The sequence below is a fragment of the Leptonychotes weddellii genome, chromosome 9, assembly GCF_054177405.1.
Source record: "Leptonychotes weddellii isolate Sample4059 chromosome 9, ASM5417740v2, whole genome shotgun sequence".
NCBI lineage: Eukaryota > Metazoa > Chordata > Mammalia > Carnivora > Phocidae > Leptonychotes > Leptonychotes weddellii.
Genome location: NC_138377.1, coordinates 108,319,032 through 108,330,046, shown reverse-complemented (window position 1 = coordinate 108,330,046; position 11,015 = coordinate 108,319,032). Strand labels below are relative to the sequence as shown.

Here is an 11,015-nt window from a genome sequence, read left to right as displayed (position 1 = left end):
ATTTCCGCTCCTCCTCCCGCCGGCCAAGAGGGCACGCCCATTGGCGCGCGCAGGCCCCAGGGCCCGGTCGGCCCCCCTGGCCGCCTGGATTGGTCCGACCGCCTACCCACGAACCTACGGCGTCCGCCCCTGTCCTAGGCCACGCCCCCTCCTCAGACGCGGGCGCGCGACCGCTCTATCCTGACGAGGCGCGCTCTGGGATCCCCGCCCCCTCCGCGCGCGCAGTTCCCCGCGGCCGCCGCCGCCTGTAACCTGCGCCGCCAGGATGTGGCTGGGGGCTGACGTCGGGTCCAGATGTGGCCCCGGCCCCGCCCACCCCCGGGGCCGGGCCGCCCACACCGACCCGCGGCGCGCACGGCGGCTGTCCCGCCTGCCACAATGCGCGGCGAGGCTGCGGCCGCAACTTGGCGAGGTAGTCTCTAACGTCGCTGCTCGGCATCCCTAGGACAGGCCGCCCCTGACGCCGCGCGGGGACCCCACTGGCCCGCGCCCCCCATGCGCTCACTCTTTGGTGCCCGGCCGGGCGGGCGCCGCGCGGACGCGGAGCCGCGCGGGTGACGGCAGAGGCGGCTGCGCGCCCAGCCCAGCCCGCGGAGAGGGCGCGCCGCGCCCCCGCCCCCCGCCCGCTCTCGGGAGGCCGTGGGTGCGGATGCGCCTCTGACGACTCGCAGCCACCAGCAGTGCCGCCGGCCCGCCGGCCGGAGCCCGCAGCATGGCAGCCGCCGCCTATGTGGACCACTTCGCCGCCGAGTGCCTCGTGTCCATGTCGAGCCGCGCGGTCGTGCACGGGCCGCGGGAGGGGCCGGAGCCCGGACCCGAGGGCGCGGCCGCCACTGTCGCCGCCACGCTGCCCCGCGTCGAGGAGCGCCGCGACGGCAAGGACAGTGCCTCGCTCTTCGTGGTGGCGCGGATCTTGGCGGACCTCAACCAGCAAGCGCCGGCGCCCGCCCCGGCGGAGCGCAGAGAGGGCGCCGCGGCCCGGAAGGCGAGGACCCCCTGCCGCCTGCCGCCTGCGCCGCCACCCGCCCCCGAGCCCACCTCCCCCGGCGGCGAAGGTGCGGCGGCCGCGCCCCTCAGCCCCGCGTGGAGCGAGCCCGAGGCCGAGCTCGAGGCGGGGCTGGAGCCGGAGCGGGAGCCAGGGCCCGCGGGGAGCGGCGAACCCGGCCTCAGACAAAGGGGCCGGCGGGGCCGAAGTCGCGCCGACCTGGAGTCCCCGCAAAGAAAGCACAAGTGCCACTACGCGGGCTGCGAGAAAGTTTACGGGAAATCCTCGCACCTCAAGGCGCACCTGAGAACTCACACAGGTCAGTAGGGCCGCCCGGGCGCCCCGAGCGCGCGGACGGGGACAGCGCAGGCCACCGGGCCACGCCCCCGGAGCTGCCGGCGGGGCGCGAGGGGCGGTCGGGCCGGGAACGGTCGGGGCCTCGCCCCTTCCCCCGCCACACGGTCCTGCGGTCGGCCCCGCGCGCCGAGCGAGGCGGGTCTGGGAGCTGGGAGCCGGCGCCCGCCCGGCGACCGCGCCCCCGCCGGGCACGCCCCCTCCCCGGGCACTCTCGGGCGGGGCCGCGGGGGCGGATGTCGTCATCTGGGCTGCGGGCGTAGGCCCCGCCGGGGCCGGGGGGCGGCGCGGGCAGGTGCGGGCGAGCTGGGTGGGGGCCTCGCGTGCTGCTCCGGGAGATGGGCGGCGGGGGCGCCCCGGGGCCGCGGGGGAGGGGTGCCCTCGCCCCGGCCCCTCCCCTGCCGGCCCCTCCCCCGCCGGCCTAGCGCGCGCTCGGGAGGGGAGGGACCCGCCCGGCCCGGCCCGGCCCGGGCGAGCGGCGGGCGAAGTTCACGCGGGGACAGGGCTCCCTCCAGCCACTCGGCACATTCTTCGCTCTCCTCTTCCTGTAATTTTTCCAGCGCTCTAAGGTTTAATTTGTCGAAACCAGAGCCAGCAGCGGCCGACGCGGGTGGCGGTCCGGGTTCTCGGCCGGAGGCTCTTTGTGGGAGCCCCGCCCATCCGGCCAGCGGGGGCGCGCCCGACCCTAGGGGGCTCCTCGGCCTGGGGGCGCTTTCACCCGCCTAGTCCACAGCCTATTCCTCCGCGCCCCCTTCTCCTCCGCCCTGCTCTCACCTGCGGGGTGCCGGATGCGTGCGGGCGGCACCTGCACGGGGGCGGTCGGTCTCAGAGGACCATCGCCTGACCCCCAACCCCCGGGCAGCCGTCCCCTTCGCGCGGACCCGGGACCTCGTCTTGGTTGTTTTTCGTTTTCTTAAACACAAAGGTGGGATGCAACCTTTCTCACCCAGTTTGGTTTTAAAGAATTGTGTGTTTTTTCTGGGTAACTCTTCTGTTACACTTAATTCTTCCACATTTGGAGCAGGTTAAAAACCCGTATAAATACAGTTACCTTGATACCAACGATTTAGACTTCACATTTATAAAACAGTACAGAAACTGGTTACAAGACTGGCTTAAAAACTGCAGTCCTCAAGACCCTGGAGCTGAAAGACCCCCTTCTCCTGGTATATTTAGAACTGAGCTGTCCCGAGGTATGCAGGTGTCAAAGCCAGCGGATTTCAGACAAACCTTTACCTCGGAGGCTGCCCACGCGGTTTTCGTCCCTTGCTGTGGGCGCCCCAAATCACGTGGCTGGTGGTGGGGTCGAGGGTGAAGGCGGGGCCATTTCTATTCATTTTGAGTCAGAATTAAGGGTGTGTGGACCGAGATAGGGGGTGGGGTTAGTGTAGGGATGTTGGTTCAGCTTGGGAACGTTACTGCAAGGGTGGGTGTGGCCGTGGAGGAGGGGCCAAACTAGGTTGAGATCCTGGAGCACCCAGATTACCGGGGCGGGGGCAGTGCGTGGGGCGTGGCTCGAGGACCGCCTTGCGGGGCGAGGCCGACACTGGACCGGTCATTTAAGGATTGGAAACTTCGTAGCCTGTTTGACTGTGGTCTTCCAGCGGGCTAGCGGGGTTCGAGAATTGCGGAGGGGCTGGCTGAGGGGCGGGGCTCGCTGTCATGGGCGGGGCAGGATTGGACGGGGGCCGGAGCTGGAGGATAGCTGGTGGGTTGCCTTGCTCCCTGATTCAGGCTCTAGTGTCTCTGATGGGGTCCCTTGGATAGAGGATTGGGCAGAGGCGTTGGGAACCCGGGCCTCCCCAGGTGGGGTGGAACCCAGTCTCTCTGGGGTGCTTTGAAACCCTAAGCAGGCAGAAGAGGATGGACCCCACACTGGCTGCAGTGTGCTGGGTCTAAGAGCAGGGAGGTGGCCTTGCCCTCCAGGTGAGCCCTACCTCCAGAGCAGATGTAGACCTCCAAGTCAGGAGTGTACGGGGTTCCTTTGGGGCCCTTGGAAATGTAGATTTCCAGGTCCCAGATATTGACCTTGCGCCGAAGTTTTAGTGGTGCCCCAGGTGAATTTGATTATGAACCAAGAAAACCTGCCTCTGGAGGGTGTCTGGTTCAGCCTCAGGTGGAGAGCACCTCTAGGGAGCCCATTTCCAGCCTGTACCCAGGTGTGCAGAACATAATTGGCTGGTGTTCATAGAGGAGACAGGGGTAGCCCACAGGCCACATTGGGTGACCGAGAGGCCAGGCTACCCTGGGAAGACCTGAGCAGCAGACCTTGGTTCTGAGGTAGCTGTGGTTTGGTTTGTGGACTTCCAGCAGCTTTCTGGGGGGTCCCTGCCGGCAGTGGTTCGGGTCATGCCAGGCCTTCTACTCCAATAGGAACTGCCACCACCACCACCCCACCCACCCATAGCGATTTCATGGCGGGGGGTGAATATCAAAACCCCTTTACCCAAGAAGGCAGTTTACAGCTTGCTCTGTCTAGCCTTGTGGCCAAGGACGGGTCCCCAGACCTCCCTGCAGCTTGGTGATGTCTCCCCTGACCACTTAGAAGATCTGTGGGAAATGAGGCTGTGAGTTTGAGAACCCTTTGGGAAGTACAAGGCTCAGCCTTGACTCTGGGGAGACCAGGCCTTCCCTGACTCTGCTGTGATCTCCCACCCCCACTCCCTGCCTGACTGAATGTAAAAGAGCTGCTTGTCCTGGTTAGTTGTGTGCCAGTCTCCTGGGGACTGATTACCCTGTCACATTTAGGTAATTGTTGATGTTACAGCAAACACGTGATGAAACAAAGACACTAACGTTTTTGCAACTCAACCCACTTTTTTTTTTTTTTTTTTAAAGCCACTTATTTGGCTCGTCAGAACTTCCCAGTCCAGATCTGGGAATTTGCTAAGTCTTGCCTTGGGGAGTAGCAAGACCAGGAACGTATTTTCTTGGAGGCTGAAGGGCTTTGATGTGAACATTCAGGACTTTCAGAAGGAAAGGCCTAGGGCCCTTTGAGGGCCAATCTTCCCCCTGAGCCAGCCAGGCCCTTCACCTGGAGATTTCTGCTTGTTGTCTGGAGTGGTGGGGCTTGGCAGGCCCCCAGCAGAATGGTCACTCAGCCTTTCTTGGCAGAGATGCCTTGAATACATTCCTACCTATTTGTTCCCACAAAGAATTGTTTTCAGAATGCCTCTGTGCCCTGCTTTCCCTGCAGCACCGGGAGCTAAAACATCCACTCGCTAGCTGCCTGGGCTGGGTCCGTATCAGCAGCTCTGGGGGCCTGGCTGGAAAGGGGGGCACTGTGCTGTGCACGGCTCCTCCCTCCTGCAGACCTCGACGGAGACACATCCCTGGTCACCTGGCCCTCTTTGGGGTGGGGGTGGGAGTAGAGTAAGATTGCATTCTCTCAGCCATTTCCTGTAATAATTTGGGTGGGGTTAGTTGGAAGTTTATCTTGAGCCACTAAACAAGGGATTTGATCATGAATGAGATTATTGGGGCAGGGTATTTAGGTTCCCTCCCCCAACACAAACTCTGGCTGTAGAGCCTGGTTTTCAACCACACTGCTCTCCTGGCCCCGTCGCAGCTGCGTCGGACCGGCAGCCTGTCGAGTGGAGGGTGAGCGGCTGGGGTCTCTTTTTACCCAGGGCGAAGCCAGGCTGGCAGAGAGCCAGCACTTTGTTCAGGATACATGCAGGCTGGCAGTTCCCGTCCCTGCTCGCTCGGTCCCGGGCTGCCAGCCGGCCTGGTTGTGAAATTCTTCAAACGGCGCAGAAGCGAGTAGACAGAACGTGTCAGCCTTGCCCTCCTCTGGCTAACCACTATCACCGCATGTTGGTGTGTCCCTTTCCAGAACCTTTTAATGGATTTGCATTATGCGTGCGTGTGCGTCCACACAGACATTTGAAAAATACACATGCAGGATCGTAGCGAATACATTCTACCACAGGCTTTTGTTGTGTGCTTGTTTAATGAGGCCCCTTCGTTCTTTTTCCTGGCTGCGTGGTATTCCCGGCGGGGGGGCCGTGAGGCTGTGCCAGACATAACTGGTGAGCCTCTCACCCTTTGGAAGGATAGCTGCGTTGCCTGTCCCGTTTTTCATTGTTCCGTGCCCGCAGCAGTGGGCTCTGATGTGGGTCTTGGTGCGGAGTGGCTGGCATTTCTGTAAGATTGAGCCCTGGCAGGGTTACTGACCGTGGTGTAGACAGCAGTTCAGTGCACTGTGGAGTTACTATGTTGACTTAAAAGACATGTTATGTTTTTAAAGGAAATAGATGGAGGTCTTGGTCTCCCCAGTACTGAGGTTCCTGCTGTGTTGCTGCCTTTTTTTTTTTTTTTAAACTTCTCCCAGTTCTCCTTTTGCACATGTGCGATCATCATATTGAGAACATTTAAAACAACACTAACAAAACCACCATTACTCTCTCACGCCTCATGACCTCCCACTGTCTTTACTTGGTTTACGCTGTGGCCCGGCCCGGGTGAAGGCTCAGCCCCTGTTGCAGTTAGGTGTGCCCACCCCACCCCCCACCCCTGTGCCTCCTGGCTTGTTGGCCCTGGGCACGAGGCTGGTGTGATGCCATTTGAAACTCTCCCTTCTCTGGCTAAAAGAGGTCTGGAGCCCCTCCCGTGTGAACAAGCTGATAGCACTACACTTCACTTAACCACAGGTCCTGTGGGGGGGCTTTGGATGTGGAACACCAACAGAGGTGGCATCCTGCCCCTTCAGAGTCGGTGCTCTGAAGCCCACTCACTGAACTGAGCTGCGACAGCCCAGGCACGGTTAGGACCTGTTTGCTCTGACCTTCCTCTGAGTCCAGTTGGTGGTTGGGTTCCTAGACGTAGCAAATCAAAAGGGGAAGGGGGAGATACGTTGATAGCGGCTACAAGCAAGGAAGGAAAGAAACCAAGTTATTCATATGTATACATCTGTATATGCATGTGTACTTAAATATATAACTCAAGAAACCCAACAAAACCAAACAGCACTGGAACAAAGGTGGGGCTGTTAGTGGAGGGGCACGTTGTCCTGCCCAGTAGTCCCTGAGACCTGTGTTCTGTCATAATCGGCATTTTATAACAGTGATCGTGAGGTATCAGGGCACTGTTAAAGTGTGTCTGGTTTGTGCTTTAAGAAGCAGTTAAACCAAATTTTGAAATGAAAACTTCTAGAATGACATACTCCGCTCTCACAGTTGTATCTAATGCTTGTAGACTGCTTGCTAGGGGCTGCATGGTTCTGTTTGCATTCGTCTCCAGTAAGCTGTTTCATCTTCCCAAGGACCCTGTGAAATAGGCACAGTCTTCAAATAAGGATGCCAAGGCTCAGATGGGTTAAGGAATCTGCCCAGGGTCACACAGCAAATGAGGGGGAAGCTGAGGTTTGTGCCTGGGCAGCCACACTGCTGAGTTCGGGTATACCCGCTGTGTCTGACTGCGAGTCCTGTCTGGACCTGTGTTCTGGGGCATGACAGGTGGGCTGTGCCTCATGGTATTAGAAGCCTGCATGTCCCCAGCACACTGCTCCCCCGCCCCACAGATTTCCATTCTGAAATACAGTGAACACTCAGACGTTCTTCTAGACTCATCAGTTAAACATTTTGTCACCCTCTTTTTATCCTTTTTTTCCTTCCTCCTTTTTTTCCTCTAAGTACTGTATTTTGTCCCTCCCCTGTCTCTCCTCTTTCTTTAAATAGTACGTATTATGTAATGTGCAGTCCATATTCAGTCTCCCTAATGATTCCCAAAATGTCCCTTATAGGATGCAGGATCCAGTTAATCACACATGGCGTTTAGTTGGCCTGTCTCTTTAGTTTCCTATTGTCTGGAGTAGTCCCCTATCTTGTGGCCTTTTGTTGCATTGGCATTTAGGGATCCGGACCAGTTGTCTTGTAGAATATCCCGCAGTCTGGATTTGTCCAGTTGCTTCCCCCTGATTAGGTGCAGCCTAAACAGATTTTGGTCAAAAACATGACCCAGGTAACGTTGGGCACTTCCATGCACCACCATGGGAGCATATGATGTCAGGTTGCCCGGTTGCTGGATCACGTCTGTGGTTAAGGCAGTGTCTGCCAGGTCTCTTCACTATGAAGGGACATTCTTCTCTCGATAATAAATAACCAGTAGGGTGACACTTTGAGACTGGGTTTTTGGAGGGTTAGGGTGCTGCTGGGCCTGTGTGTATAGCCAGGTGCCTGGCCGGTGCAGGGGCGGTGTCTGGTCACCTTTATTCAGCCCCCTTCGATCTGGTCCACCTGGTAGGTTTCTGCTGCTTCTTCCAACTTCATTGACTGGACAAGCACTGGGATTTCTGGGTCCTGTTGTTGGGAGTCCTTTTAAAGTCAAAGGATAGCTCAGCCAAGTCTTAGGTGCACCCTTTCCAGATAAACAACACGCCCTAATTTTACTTTGAGTGAAAATGTTTTACTTTGAGTGATAATGGTATTTATAGCCTTTTTTTTTTTTTTTTAGTTAGCCCACCAGCACCCTGGCTCTGTGGCCACAGGTGACCCATCCCCGAGGCCTGAGTAGGGCCTGTAGCCAGTGATACCCTCAAGGTCCTGGTGGGTCTCTGCATGCTTTCCAGAAAAAAACAAATATTGATCTAAGTCCACACACCTGAGTCTGTTTTACTTCCCTTTCATTAGCCCCAAGTGGGACTATTTTCTTGAGAAGTCAGCTTCCCATCAAAATGGAATTGAACTTTGGAGTGTTCTCTCCGGCTTGGCAGTTTCGAAGCAGCTACTGTGGTGGGACTGGGGTGGGAGGGTAGTGGGGGTTTGGGACCCTGAGCTCAGAAGGCCTTGGCCCCTGCTCTCAGTCAATATAATGGAGACTTGAATGCTAACTTTTTACTTTGTTGGCAATGATTTGACACTAGGCACTTGATGTAAGACAAATCCTCACCCAACCAAAAGCTCTGCCATTTGGCTACACACACGCACACACAGTCTCTCTCTCTCCTTGATTCTGGCTCATTGATTCAGTTTGATCTTAGGGTCTCCCTAAACCCCAGATTCCAGCATCTGTGGATCAGCTGTATGCAAGTCAGGCTTCTTGGAGGCATGGAATTCCCTCAGCTGAAAGTAGGCCGTGGTAAAGAGACGGATCGGCTGCCTTGCCAACCCCCTTGCCCCTCTCAGTGCCCTAGCACTGAGTGCCTTCCGCCCAGCTCCAGTCCCCCTCCTGCCCCAGGGCCTGGGCGTCGTCACTGTTTGCTGTTGGGTGTTGTGTGCAGGGTGGGAGCAAGTAGCCTTGACCAGTCCATAGTTTTAACTAACATCATTCTGGACAAACAGAACAGAGGGTACAGGTGTTTTTTGGGGGAGGTAACGTTGAGCGGGGGGTCCTGTTTATTGTTCTCCGTTTTTGAAGTTCATCACACAAAAACACTTGCTAACCAGGAACTTGGCCACACTCCGTGGCGATTGGCCAGTCTGTCCCAAGGTGACCTGCTTGGGAGAGCGCTGAGGCTTGATGCCTCAGATTAAATGTCCCTGCTCTGCTGCCACAGGGGCGTGGCCTTCCCTGCATGGGTGGGTGACCCATGGTCCCTGAGCACAGGGTACAAGCTCGTCTCCTTGGAGCTAGAGTCTAGGGTACATCATGAAAGAGCTTTGCAAGCAATGGGGGCCCAAATTAAAAATCACTTGCCAGGGAGCACGTGGCTTGGTGCCTGCATCAAGGGCTCCCAGGAGCTTCTGGAGGTGGGGTTCTGGCACCTGCCTGTCTCCTGCGAACAGTGACCAATTGGAAGGAAGCTTGGGAATGGGGAGAAGATGAAGTGGGCTCAGAGGAGCTCAGGAGCCTTCTTGCCTCCCACCCAGGACCACCATAGAGACATAGAGGGACATCAGCAAGGTGATGGCCAGGCAGCTTGGCCCGTGGTCAAGGTCCCAAGTTGGGGCCTCCTGACACTCTTGCCTTAAGTAGACGTGAGCTCATTCTCCTCACGTATGTGTAGGATCTATGATATAGGCAGGAATTTCCACCCCTGTAAACTCCTTCTCTGAGCTTTTATACTTGTCTTTAACTCTTTTTAATGGTATACATGTTCACACACACAGGATCAAGGGAACTTGGTTTGGGGCTAGAGGTAGAAGTTAGTTAATGACAGATCAAGAATAGAGGTTTTTGCACGGAAGTATTGGGAAAGAGAGGAAACAGAAGAGGCATTCGTGAGCTTAGAGCTCCGCCTTTTGAGGGGGCGGCGCCAGGCTTCTAGGTCTGTCCTTGGTGCCCAGTGATGTTTTGCCTGGGCTATCAGCTGGGCTGGTTGTTCAAAACCGTGTCTGGGATCAGGGGAAGGGTCTGGAAACTGGTGTTGGCACTATGAGTGCACCTCAGACATCTTACCAGTAACAAACTCCAACATATTTTCATTGAAAGAGAAATAATAAATGTGAGCCTATTATAAAGTTGCCATTGTAACAAGTGCTGGACAGTCCAGCTCCTTAGCAGTCTCTCTGTTGTCTTAGTTAACACTCTGCAGTCTGCTTCCCTGACTTACTGCCTCACAGCAGCGTGCGAGGGCCCACGGGCGACTCCGGCTCCTTGCAGCCCTGTGTGCTAAGGGCAGTTTACCAAGGCTTCCTCGTTTTTTCCAGAGTGCCCCTTTTTGGCTGCTTTCATGGCATGTCCTGCTTTCTAAAATTACTTTGCTGCTTGGCCTTATGCATCAGGGGATATCAGAAGGGTCTGAGGGGCTTTGCAGATGCTGTTTTTTTTTCACGATGAAGCATAGTCTCAGCATTTTATGCCATGCCCTCTTTGTGGGGGTTCCGTAGTTCGGCCAACAAGCGTCTGCCATCATGGGCATCCTGTTTCCCTGTTGGTGAGCACGAAGGTGGTTGTCCTGAGTTACTGTCAGGCCTTTGGGTCTCGCAGGAGATTCAGCCTCTGCTCCTTCTAGGTTCTGATTTGAAGCTGTCCTTCCCTAATGATCAGTGGGTGTTACATGTTAGCATTTTGCTTTGGATGGGTTGCCTCATTCTAAAGTGTACTAACTTTGGCCTTCTAAAAACTTCCACTTTCTTTTCCCTTTCCCTGATCTCACTCATCTCCCTGAATCTGAGCTGAGGATTTAAACTCCTTCCCATACCCAGGCCCTCCTGTCCCACATTCAGCACTGCACATGGCCTCTGAAGACAGATATTTGTGTGTGTGTGTGTATGTGCGTGCGCGCACACTGTCAGCCAAAGCTCAGGAGATTGTTCCTTTGGAAGTAAGCCAGTCACAAGGCATCTGGCCAGGTGGCACAGGCTGCGGCAGGGATGGCTTTTTCTCCATGACCCCTAGTGGGGCTGTTTCACATCCAGGCCAGTAACTTGCAAGAACACAGAAGGAAGGAGCAGTGTGTGCTGGGTAGGTCTGGCCTTCAGGGTAGAGTGGGGACCCTGGAGCCAAGCTGGAGGGTTTGCATTCCTGGTCCCTGATGGAGTCTTCCTTCTCAAGCCATTCTGGCCTTGACCTTTTCTGCTGGGGCAGACAGCCTGGTATGGGGGCCTGGCTGAGGCCAGGTGAATGGAAGCTCTTTAGCTACCCAGCTAAGTGTGCAGGCCTGTGTGCCCTCACTTCTCATGCTCTCCTCCTCCTCCCTTCCCTCTTCGCCCTTCCCCGTCCTCCTCCCCCTCCCTTTCCCTAGTCTTCCTCTCTCTCTCTTCCCCCTTCTCCTCCCCCCTTCCCCTTCTCCTCC

At 56.9% G+C, this 11,015-nt stretch overlaps 1 protein-coding gene across 1 annotated transcript in view; it reads left to right on the top strand.

The window, feature by feature from the left end:
* The first annotated feature begins 260 nt into the window (after nt 1-260).
* The window catches only part of KLF13 (KLF transcription factor 13), a 49,751-nt gene continuing 38,996 nt past the window's right edge, over nt 261-11,015 (top strand). The window contains exon 1 of the mRNA XM_081831498.1: nt 261-1,304. Coding sequence (XP_081687624.1) covers nt 713-1,304 — 592 coding nt within the window. The 5' untranslated portion in view covers nt 261-712. The remainder of the gene's footprint in view (nt 1,305-11,015) is intronic.